The 12,414-nt window shown below is 39.2% G+C and overlaps 1 protein-coding gene across 1 annotated transcript; it reads right to left on the reverse strand.

Moving 5' to 3' along the window:
- Window positions 1-9,486: 9,486 nt before the first annotated feature.
- Window positions 9,487-12,102, reverse strand: LOC127787931 (uncharacterized). Its single transcript, XM_052316009.1, has 2 exons — window positions 11,279-12,102; window positions 9,487-10,305 (listed from the first exon to the last, which is right to left on the reverse strand). The coding sequence occupies exons 1-2, from the start codon at window positions 11,827-11,829 to the stop codon at window positions 9,840-9,842; spliced, it is 1,017 nt and encodes a 338-aa protein (XP_052171969.1). The 5' UTR covers window positions 11,830-12,102; the 3' UTR covers window positions 9,487-9,839.
- Window positions 12,103-12,414: the final 312 nt, after the last annotated feature.

Raw genomic sequence — 12,414 nt, forward strand, 5'->3', positions numbered from 1 at the left:
TAAGATATTTATTTATTTGCTTGGTATGTAATAATATTTAATTTAGAACTTAGTCATAAAAGCTTCATAGACTGCAAGAGATAATTAAGGGTTAAATGTTTTGCTAAATCACCTTCATCAAAATTACAACATTTAAATTAATTAAATGAAAATGAGGCACAAAGCAATTAATGTGACATCAAATAGTTTTCTAATATCTTCAAAATGTTTTACTAGCAACAGTAGTCATAAGTTATAATCTTTTTTGGTCAGTTAAAAAGTTTAAATAGAGGGTTTTATTCACAAAAATTAGGAGGGTTGAGGGATAATGAAATGACCACAAGAAATGATAAGAACAAATTAGTAATAGTAGTTAGAGATTTAGTATCGATAAAAAACCTATAAGTCACTTGTTTTCATTTGATATATCCATTTGTGTGTCCTTATATTCATAAAAAATCTCTTACTAATAAAAAAAATTAAATGTCTAAACCAAGAAACTATCGCATAAATTGATATTTTCTGCTTTTCTGCTTCAATTCATTCTTGATTCCTAATTTGTCACCTTTTTTGTTGATGCGGTGTTGTGTTTTACTTTTGCTTTCCCAATATTGTTGGTTTGGACATTTGTTTTTTCTTTTTCTTAATAATATCTTAGCTTCTATAAAAAAAAATCCCAAAAATATATCCCTTTGATCACCCAACATATATTTGTACCAAAATTGAAATTTTAGATTAAATAAAATGAAATGATTTGGATATTCTAATTGAGAAGCTAAACTTTTTATGAAATTTGTTCTATTTGGAAATCTCTTTCACACACAACTCGTGCCATATCATTTCTTAGATTTGTCCTCAAGACATATATCGAGCAGTTGGATGAGCAATATACTAGTGTCAATTCAGTGGATTGTGAGTTCGATCTTCACCCTGCGTAAGAAGTAAAAACTCAATTTGCGATTTAGCTCCCCTGACATAATCAAAGGAACAAATATCAAAGATCGCGTAAAGATGATCATCCCAATTTCTTAGACAAATTTATAATTGAGATATCCATGGCTTTAAGTTGAAAATCAAAGTTGTAGATACCTCACCTTATGTCCTTTAAGAAAAAGAAATGGTAAAACAATGAATTAGACTTTTGCGCACAACCTATAGAGAAATGAGAACTTTGTTCGAGGCCTTCAAATCAGATTGATATCCTGAAAACCCTTGAAAGCCATTAAGAAAAGGAATGAAATCATTTATCTCAAAGTCTAATAAGTAGTGAAAATTTGCGTCACACTAAAGAAATTACTGAAGGATTAGAAAAAGAAGAAAAATAAAAAACGAATTTTGAAAGTTATTTAGAAAGAGTATATCTACCGTTAAAGGGAGCTTTAAATTTCTGTTGGTATCTCTGTTTCTCGTTTTGCTCAACGCTGGTAGGTTTTGTGTTCCCTGAGTACCTCTTGTTCTCATTTGCACAATGCCAGTTGCTTTGCAAATGAAACATATATAGACACATACACACATTGACGATTAATGCTGTAATAAATGTTGAAGATATTGAAAACCCTAATTTAATTAATTTTATTTACATTTTTTCCTACCATCGAAATATCTCACAATATTCTACTCTAATATATTAAACTTCAAACAATCATACCACTATTGAGTTTTTCATTTTATTTTTTTTTTGTTTTTATTTTGTGATATATAAAACCTTGGGTAAAAACTAAAAGAACATCAATAAAATAAAGAAAATTATTCTGCACTCCGGCATCTAAGGATGGATTGGTAGAGAGAACTAGAGAAGAAAGCTGACAAAAAAGGACAATAGTTTGAGAGATTGTAGCATAGAGATTCCCAATAGAATTCAACTACTTACCTTGAGGGTTCATATCCATGAAGTTTTGATAGCTAGCTATTATGCTTCCCCTAAGAGCCACCAAAAGCATGACATCACAACATAAACTAAGCAAAGTAAGAAAATACAAGGAAGCCTAAGTAAATGAAGCAATAACTAAAAACAAAAGGAGAAAGATAGATCAATGAATTCCATATGCTCTTACAGATACCAATGAGGGGATCATATCTTTGGGTTAAGAACTATATAGCTTGCACCCACAGCTTTAAGAACAACGTGATTCCATTAGTTCGAGTCTTCTCTCCTTTCATCTCCTTAGGAAATCTTCTCAATAATTTCTTCATTGTCATCTTTGATTACTTCCCTTTCTCATGTTGGATCATGCCTTCACCTTCTCCAAAGAAGCAAGACATTCCTCAGTCATTAATGGGAAGAGAAAGTAGGCTCCTGATTACATTTTTCTTTCTTTAGAGTTAAAGAGGATTATTCTTATGGATTTGTTCCTTTAACCTTCATCTGATCCAACTGAGTTGATAAGAGGTAGCTGCTAACCTAAGATTAACTTATAGAGTTGAGCATTCACTTTGTGAAATAAATGTCATAGATCAAGAAAGTTACTAAGTGTTTGATCCAATCAGTTGTGGGAGGGATGACTAGATCCACAACCATTGTCCTCTTTTCTCATAAAATCTATGGATTTAACATTTCCTCTGTAATGTCCCGGTTTTTGAGGAAAATTATGTTGTGTGAGGAAGGGCTACAGTAAATGAAGTTAAAAAGGGAGGAAAAGTCAAAGAGATGATGTGTTGAAATCTTAGGAAGTCAAAATGGGCATATGATATAGGGTGAAATTCTTCTAAATAGGTGAGGAAGCTATACTTGATGTTGAATAGTCTAAGACAAAGGATGAATGAGTAGCCAAGCCAAAGGAAGTCATGCATAGTCAAAGTAAGAGAAAGAAATTTCAAAGGAGATTGAGATAGGGGGAAAAATTAAAGTCAAGGGAAGAAGCAAAGGTGAAAGTCAAAGCAAGAGAAATTTGAAAAGTCAAAAAGTGGAGCAAAATGTATATATATATTTATGCTATGGGATTGTGGTATTTATAAATGTTGAAATGTGGGATTCTGAGTTTTAGGATTATTATATAGGAATTATGACTTAAGATAAATAAGAAAATAGGATAAGTATAATTAAAAGGAGTAAGTGAGGCATGAGGAATCAAAGGAAATTGGGAGAGAGAGATAGAGGGTCGATGCAATTGGGAGGAAAAAGTTAGGGCTTCCAAATCTTCTTCTTCTTCTCCCTTTTCCTTGATCATCAAAGGTTCAAGAAGGTTGTGTGCAAGTAAGGAGTTGTTTCATTATCTTGCTCTTCCTCTCTAGTTGGATTTTCCCTTGTTTTGAAGGAAGTTTGAGGACTTCTTCTCTTGTGGTAATTTCTTCAAGTTAAAAGCAAAGGAGAAACATAATAAGTCAAGTTCTAATCTCTCCTTGAGCCCTTTAACTTTGAAATCAAAGAGTCTTTGTGATTTAATCACCAAAAACATCTTAGTTTTGGAAAGGAGTTATTGGAAAGTATCTATGTAGAAAGAATTGTAAATCTCTCTTAAACCTTGTCTATTCTTGTTGAAGTGTTTTGGAACTCAAAATAGGGTTTGTTCTACCCTATAATCCAATAAGAATGGTGTAATCCTTATTAAGGTGTAGACCATACAAGCATTTTTGGAGAAGCTTGCATGTTGGTGTGCAATTTCAGGTGGCAAGGCATTCTATCGTCGACAAATGCTTAAGAAACTATCAACTGTTTGGCTCAATAGGGGAAAATTATCAATCATTTTTGGAAGGCTATGGACCATTTTTGCGCCCAAAATGACGAAACTGTCGACCATTTTTGGGAAGTTGTCGACCGATTCTACTATTCCTCTACTACCAAAATCAAGTTGTTTCCCAAGTGTTTCCCTCTTGAATTCACCTTTTGGATAGATGTCTTTGGGGGATAAATATGCATATTTGGGCATGTTACCGGGTTAATGTTGGGACCGTTCGAGGTTGTGAAATGGAATGCGTTTAATGTGCATGTTTTCATTTGATATGTTCTATATGTTATGTCACATATATGTTGTGGTGTTAGGGTCCGGGTTTGCAGTATCGGGGGGAGCATATGTTGTGAGTGCTTGGGCACGAGCATCTTAGGTCAGCTTGGGTATGGTCAAGCACAAGCATTGCATTGGGAGTGATTTTCAAAGTAGGCATAGCATGGCTTGATGCCTGGTTTTATGGGGGTCGTGTATCACATCAATGCTTACATTGCCATGCATTTTCTTTGTGTTACATTGCATGGTTACTGGTGTGTGCAGTGGTTTTATCCACAGGGTATACCCACGAGCTTTAGCTCATTGTGATGTTATGATGTTGTGGGAATTGTGGTGGATGTGGTATGAGAGCTTGGCTCATGGGGGATATGATATTGGTGAATGTGATATGAGACTTTCGGCTCATGCTTTTGATATGAGAGCTTTAGCTTATGTTATTGATGTGCTAATTAGTTTATGGCTGTAGCAGATTTGTAACATCTCGCATTGAGCGATAGGAAGGACTAGAATAACTTACCCTGATGGGTCTACGCGAACTTCCCAAGGGTCACCCATCCTTGAGCTTCCCCATCTCAAGCACGTTTAACCCGAGAGTTTTTTGCCTACATTCAGCCCAAAAGGTATCAAGTTGGTTATTTTCTTCCTTACATATCCTCGATATATACTACCATTCTCTAGGCTCTTAAGGTATTACATTCTCCCCCTCTTGAGCACATGATGTTCTCGTCTTGCGACCTTACAACTAGTCCCAGAGCTTCTCCCATTTGGGGGCTGCCATCCTAGAAGCCTTTCAGAAGCCACTTCTTGTACAGGTCCTTGAGCCCTAGCGCCACTCCCTGCCCTTATTGGACCGCCTTCACCAAGGGTCGGCTATGTTACCATCTATAACATCCCGCATCGAGCGATAAGAAGAATCAGAACAACTTACCTTGATTAGCCTACGCGAACTTCCCAAGGGTTTCCCATCCTTAAGCTTTCTCAGATCAAGCACGCTTAACTAATAAGTTCTTTGCCTGCATTCAGCCCAAAAGGTATCAAGCTGGTGTTGTTTCCTTCCTTACTTATCCTTGATATATACTACTCTTCTTTGGGCTCTTGGGGTATTACATTCTCCCCCCTTGAGCATATAACGTGCTCATCATGCGACTTTATAACTGGTCCTAGATCTTTTCTCCTTTAGGGGCTACCATCCTAGAAGCCTGCCAGAAGCCGCTTCTTATACAGGCCCTCGAGCCCTGGCGTCACTCTTTGCCCTTATCGAACCGCCTTCACTAAGGGTGTTGGCTTTGATACCACCTGTAGCATCCCGCATCGAGCGATAGGAAAGATTGGAACAACTTACTTTGATGGGCTTATGGGAACTTCCCAATGGTCACTTATTCTTAAGCTTTCTCAGTTCAAACACGCTTAACCAGGGAGTTCTTTACCCGCATTCAGCCCAAAATGTATTTAGTTGGTATTGTTTCCTTCCTTACTTATCCTCGATATGTACTACTCTTTTCTAGGCTCTTGGGGTGTTACATTCTCCCCCCTTGAGCACATGATGTCCTTGTCATGCGACCTTACAACTGATCCCAGATCTTCTCCCATTTGGGGGTTGCCATCCTAGAAGCCTGCCAGAAACTGCTCCTTGTATAGGCCCTCGAGCCTCAGCGCCACTCCCTACCCTCATAGGATCGCCTTCACCAAGGGTCGGCTTTGATACCACCTGTAACATCTCGCATCGAGCGATAGGAAGGACCGGAATAACTCACCCTAATAGGCCTACGCGAACTTCCTAGGGGTCACCTATCCTTGAGCTGCCCCAACTCAAACACGCTTAACCCGAGAGTTCTTTGCCTACATTCAGCCCAAAAGGTATTCAATTGGTGTTGTTTCCTTCCTTACTTATCCTTGATATATACTACCCTTCTCTGGACTCTTAGGATATTACAAGATTTGTATACAGGACTTTGGATGCCATTAGATGTGTACCTTATGTGGGCCTCAAGGACCATATGTGTACATTTTTGCATTTTTACATCATTGATTTGACATGGTGGTTAATGGTATGGCATGATGCATTGTGCATGGCATGAATTAGGTAAGGTTCACTTCATGAGTGAGCCATCTTCAAGCTCTGTTATCCTTCCCTTCTATATACATTTGTTGGGCCTTGTGACTCATATTTGCTTCTCACCATTTCAGGTACTAGTAAGGGTAAAGATGGGAATAGACCGTGTGGGTCTTGATCGTTGGGTTAGCAATGTACAGAGCTCTCCAGAACAAAATATCTTGGGGTGTCGTCTTGTTTTTTTTAAGAGGCTAGCTAAACTTTTGTGGCCTAGGCCGATTGCACTCTTTGTTCAGGGCTAGTGTATTGTAAAGAATGACAGGTATTTTATTTTGAATGTCAAAGATCATGTATGAAGGAAAATGGTGGTGGATTTTTAATGTGTGTTATTGTAAAATGAATGTCCTTAATAGAGTTTTTATTTCTATTTCTATTCTTTTAGTGGTCCCTCCTGAATTCTTCGCTTATAGGGACTCCGGGAGTGAGTGAGCTCGGGTTTCAGCAATAATGCGACCTCGCTGCGATGTTTTCAGTCTTAAGTCCATTGGGATTCGAGAGGTTGGGCTCAATCATTGGACTATTCCTAACCCAAAGCAGTCCAGATAATAGCCCAAACTGGTCCAAAAAATGCCCGTAACATTAGCCCCCCAACTCGCCGTGCGATCTTCGGAGCGTGAGCTGATGTATGCAGACCTGATTGGGCTATACAAGCTGTTAATCCACCTTCTAGAGTAATACCCGGTATTGAAAATAAATAATTTTTGATTATTTTAATTACTCCACCTTCTGGAGTAATACCCGCTTAATGTATCGCTTTAGGGATTCATTTGGCCTTTGTTGCAAGCTCAAACCCTTGTTGCACTGGTTGCCTTTGGAGTTCTTCAGATAAAGGAAACCCCTTCGAAGGCGTTTCCTTTGACGTCATCATTACCTATTTCTGCTCTAGCACATTTTCTATGAGGCGCTCAATATTAGACGCCTTGAGTGTTTCCTGTTCTGCTTCGTTTTTGCGAAGAGGTGGGTCGTAAGGAGCTCGTAAGTAGGTGCTTCCTGCTGTCTCTTTATACATGGGAGCTTTCCCTATCCTTCTATCACGTTTCCTTCCCAAGTTTGTCATCTCGGGGACTTGGTTATTCGGCCATGGAGTTATAACTCTTACCCCCTGCCATGTGGTCCTTGGAGGGGTTTCTATGGATCTCCGGTGTTCTCCCATCTTATCGGCTTGTCTCATGTGGGGAATTAGTTCACGCAGCAAAGCAATGATTCCCTGTAGTCTTCTCATATTCTTCTCATTGTTTATCTTGAGTTCATCATTCTGTTGTTTTAGTTCCTCAAAATTCTTCTATAGTTGTTCATAATTTGATAGCAGGACCATGGGTGGGGCTATCCCGGAGGGATCAGGAGGTACTAAAGCCTCCACGAGGTCTTTATTTGGAATTGAAGACTGTCCAAATGAGTGTTGTTCCTAACTAGCGGGTGCTGCATGCGGGACTTGCTTCCCTCGTTCTATCGCATGCCTCCTCAGTCTAGTTACGTGTACTTTTTCCTGCTCTAAAAGTTCCATGCCCCCCAGTCCAATGGTCTGGTTGCCCTCGAGCGTAGGAAAGTTTTCTGAATGCACTTCATTGTCAGGGTGATCTTCTGAAAATTCTAGCACCGCAGGGTGCACCTGATTGGGGCCTTTTGTGTCTTCTATCCTAGTACGAGCGCTCCTTCAGGTGGAGTTATGCGTGTTCGTCGAATTAGCTGATCTAGTCTCATTCAGCATCTTGCGTTAAGATTGGCTTTTTGCTGCGTTTCCCACAGATGACGCCAAATTATTGTTACCAAAATACAACAATACAACAATTAGAATTTTTAGGAGTGGGATGCACGTGGATGCCGTCGGCCTCGGGACTCTATCGAAGATTTGGCTGCAAAACTAAAGGGGGCTTCCGAAGGGTTCCTTCCAAAGGATGCTTCCGAAGGCTGGCTCGCAATAGGCTTCCGAAGGGTTGCTTGGGATAGGCTTCTAAAGGAGGCTTCCGAAGGGAACTTCCCTTACAGCTTCCAAATGGGGTTTCTGAAGGAAACTTAAACTTCCCCAGCAGCTTCCGAAACTCCTTTTCCAGCAGCTTCCGAATGTCCTTCTCCAGCAGCTTCCGAAGCTCCTTCCTCTGCAGCTTTCGAAGCTCCTTCCTCAGTAGCTTCCAAAGGGTTTTTGGTCCTTCCGAAGGAACTGTAGTGGACAAACAAGGATTAGAAGGCTCGCGGGATTTTTCTCCCGCGAAGGCCCTCTAATACTCAAGTCAGTAACGGAAGGAAAATAATCGCGAGGAATGGAAAAGAAGACTAAATTTTGGAAGGAAAATGAGAGAGAAATACTGATGTCCGGATCCTTTTCTGAGGGTTGAACTTGGCCTTTTATAGAGATCGAGCAGGGAGCACACGTGGCCTTTCCGAAGGCTTCCTTTTGAAGGATCCTTCCCTAGCCACTTCCAAATGGGGCTTTCGAAGGGAGCTTCCGAAGGAAACTTCCCCAGCAACTTCCGAAAGAAACTTCTTTAGCAACTTCCGAAGTTCCTTCCTTAGCAGTTTTCGAAGCTCTTTTCTCAGCAGCTTCTGAAGCTCCTTCCTCTACAGCTTCCGTAGCTCCTTCCTCAGCAGCTTTCGAATGTGGCTTTCTTGCCATGCTTGGACTTCTCGTTTTCGATTTTTTGGGGCACAACACCTATTAATAAATTGCAAGTGTATGAGGTTAGGTAACTTCACATTCATAGGCTAAATAGATGAAACAACTTTAAAAAATCGTAGAAATCGCACAACGAAAATGGGTGGATTAGTATTAAGCATGTTTTAGGCAAACTGCGGGAACTTGCAATGCAGTTTTCGTGAATCAAACCAGACCGTGCGGTTTGCTTTGACAAAAAAAATCACACATGCGATTTGGCGTATTAAAAATGCCAAAAATCAGTCAAACCACACTATACACACCCTTAATTATAGCAACAAATAAGGCAGAGATACAACATGACTCTAATACCAATTGTGAGAAAATGTATAAAATATACACATTCATCTCCGGCCATTATTTGTATGCAAAAGAACTGTTGCAATTGATTTGGATACTTCCTATCAATGAGCCAATTGTGCATTGATGGTATATGCTCTTAGATTTACTCTTGATTGGGGACCCAAATTACTTTCTATATTTTATGTATATTTTTCAATAGAGGAACCCCTCTATTTATAGACAAAACAATATCTATCTTCTTTCAAAACTAATTCCATCAAATTAGTTTGAATTCAATTTAAAAAATAATTATCACTCTTTAACTAGTGAATAAATATCAAGAAATAAATCTTAATGGTTTAAATGGTATTTATTAATAAATAGGACCACCTAATAGATAATTATTCTAATAAATAATTACAATGCATTTTTTTTTTTTTTTTTTTTGTCTTTCATCGATATCATGGAACGATTGTGCTTTCTTTACATTGGATGGTTGATTTTTCACTTTCTTTCTATCATTAATTTTAATCAGACAACATCAATAACTTCTTTTCTTCTTTCTCTTTCTACATAAGGAGCACATCGATGATGGGTTCATCACCAACAACCCCTACCCTATTGTTGGTGATGAAGTCCTAAAACCTACCATAGAGGTTGACAATAACTAATTTTTTTAATTATTATTTATTTTTAATTGAATTAATATTAAAATTAATATTAATTTCAAAGCATTATTATATTTTAAAAGGAACACAAACTTAACATTTGGACAAGCCCTCCCTCCCAGTCCGTCGCTGAACATTGAAAAGTAACTTCATCTTTGTCGGCTAACTTAATCGGACCATTAGTCGATCCGCTGCGACTGCCACACTCAATCAATGGGCTGACCGAAGGACCTCTTACAGTGCGCAATTGCAGCATGCACGGAGTTCTCTCCGGGCGGCATTCTGGCCGCCGCTCCGCCGTGAAGCGGGGAGGATTTGATCGAACTCGGGCAGCTTTTAGCCCGTCCGGCAACGACCTCGGATCTCCGGCCTCCGTTTCCAAGAGAGTAGGTCTGACTCTGAAAGGTGAAGCCGGCGGCGGGGTCTTTTTGCAGGGTCCTGCTTCTAGCTGCCGGCCGTCTGTCAAAGGGCCTGATCAGTCTGTGATAGCTCTTGAGCCTCAGTTTACAGCTTCCGAGCTGTTTGTTTCTGCGATTGTAATTGTTGCTAAGTTGGTGGAGATTGAGGAATGGAGATAGCATGGATCTGATGCTCATGGACTGGAACTTGATTAGGAACTTCATCACTCCACCATTTGTTGCTGCAGCATTCAACTTTGAGGGTTTCCTAGTCCTGGAGTGGTAAATATATATATATGGGCTATAGCTCATGAAAAGGAAAATGAAGGAAGGATAATGTAACAGACAATACAGCCACGTAAGCCCCAGCCTCTATACAGATAGGAGGAACCGACACACAGAGTATAAAAAGCAAAGCATAATTTGTGGGCCTTTGGTGGATAGACGACGGCACAGGCACTAAACCATCACATGACAGATGACATGAGAACTAATAAAATAATTTTTAAGGTAAGGGAGGTGACCCAAGACCAAGGGGACCGCACCCAACACGTGGAGGGAGTGTCACAAACCAGAAATTCCAATAAGCTTGCATCAAGAAGGAATAAAAGTAGGTAAATTGCATATATATATATATATTGTAGATCTGATGTGGGTTTTCTATTAAACAGCAATTACTATCTTTTTACCTAACGAAAAAAATGCTATTTTTTTTTACATATCTTAACATTCAACTTTTATTATGGCCAACTTATATGATCTATCATATTTGCTAGAATTTGATATATTTTATGTTTTTTTTCAATTATTTAATATAATACTTTTCATTTATCCTGGTTTGCCTAGTGCCTAATATAAGATAAAAAGGTGGGGAGGTGCATTAAATTAATTATTAGGGAATAAGAAGATAAGACCAACAATAATCACATGCATTGTATTGAGAAGAGATGGAATTATAAATATGGGTAAATTGATTACATTTTAGAATTCGTCTAACTAAATCTTAAACGTTTTAAAATTTGTCACGATGTTTCTTAGAATGACCACAATTCAAGGGGCTATGGGAAAAGTTTTGAAATTAATTAAATAAATTTTAAAATTAGAGACGCATTCGAATTAAATGACTAAAGTTTGAGAAATGTATAATGAAATTTCTAACAATAGAATAGAAGTAAAAGGGAAGAAAAGAAATGATGGGAAACCTTAAACATTAGAGATATATATGCTAAGTGGTAAAATAAAATTACCTATTTCTGGCCAACTCCAAGCTTCCGGGCAAATGCTGATCATCAGCATCAGCATCCGGCCGGCCATTCTCGGTCCTGAATTCAAACGGCGATCGCTTCCAAGCCGGCAGGAACGCATTCAACAAACGCTCTAACACCGGAATTTGCACCTTTCTTTTGTTGCCATCACTTACTCCGTCCATAGATGGAAGCCTGAATCCTCCTTCCAGCTCCGGAGACCTATCTGATACTGCAGCTCCGGTTGCATACTCATGACCACTGCTGCCGGAGGTGGAAGAGCACAAGGTGGAGGCCGGCGAAGACGAGGGGAAGCCAGGAAACGAAGCAGCCGATGAGAAGGAAATCCGAAACTCAATCTCCTCCTCTCCGCCACCACTACCGGAGCAGTTTCTTATTGTTGCCTCTGCTGGTTCGAGAGCGATTTCGATGTAGCTCTCTTCATCTTCGTTGGGAAACAGCCCGGTGGAGGCGTCGAAGAACTCCAAGGAGCTGAAAGTGAAGCTCTCTTCGAGCTCTTCGTCTCGGAAGCCAGCGATCTTGCTTTCTTCCATGGCGGAGCCGATCAGCTATCCAATGGAACAGTACAGCCAAATGATTTAAAGCTAATCTGTTCGATCTGTAGGGACCAACCAATCCAACCAACCGATCGAATCCTTTGTTCTGATTTTGTTCGGATCTGATCTTAATTTGCGTTACTAGAAAGCAGATTTAATTGCTTTATTTAGAACCTGCTGCAATTGCCACCGGCGTGGTTGTTGGCCGGAGATCCACCGGAGAGGAGAGAAAAGTGGATGCGAGTGAAAGACTCTACTTTTCCAAGTCAACATGTACCGTTTTAAAATGTCCGGCAGGCAGACCCGCCCAATGTCAATTTGGACCGATTACTGAATTCCGGGTCATATTTTTGTTATTTTGATTATAATTTTTTATGTATAAATTTAAAAAAATATTTTCTCTATTCTCAATGAAGAAAAGCCAAACAACATACAAAGCATGTCTCCTACCATTGTTTTTAACTTTTAACTACTTATTTCGATCGATGCATCTTAATCTCATACACGTAAATTACCGATCAATAGTAATATTTTTAATTTAAAAATAAGAAGAGAATATCTATTTTGGACGTTAGGCAACAT

This window comes from Diospyros lotus, chromosome 13 (genome assembly GCF_014633365.1).
Source record: "Diospyros lotus cultivar Yz01 chromosome 13, ASM1463336v1, whole genome shotgun sequence".
Taxonomy (NCBI): Eukaryota; Viridiplantae; Streptophyta; class Magnoliopsida; order Ericales; family Ebenaceae; genus Diospyros; species Diospyros lotus.

What these genes read in the sequence shown, in the direction of transcription:
- LOC127787931 (XM_052316009.1), bottom strand. Translation starts at nt 11,829, where the DNA reads ATGGAAGAAAGCAAGATCGCTGGCTTCCGAGACGAAGAGCTCGAAGAG. An exon ending in TTGGAGTTGGCCAGAAATAG is followed by an intron (nt 10,306 to 11,278) that starts GTAATTTTATTT and finishes TTACCACTCCAG; the next exon opens with GACTAGGAAACCCTCAAAGT.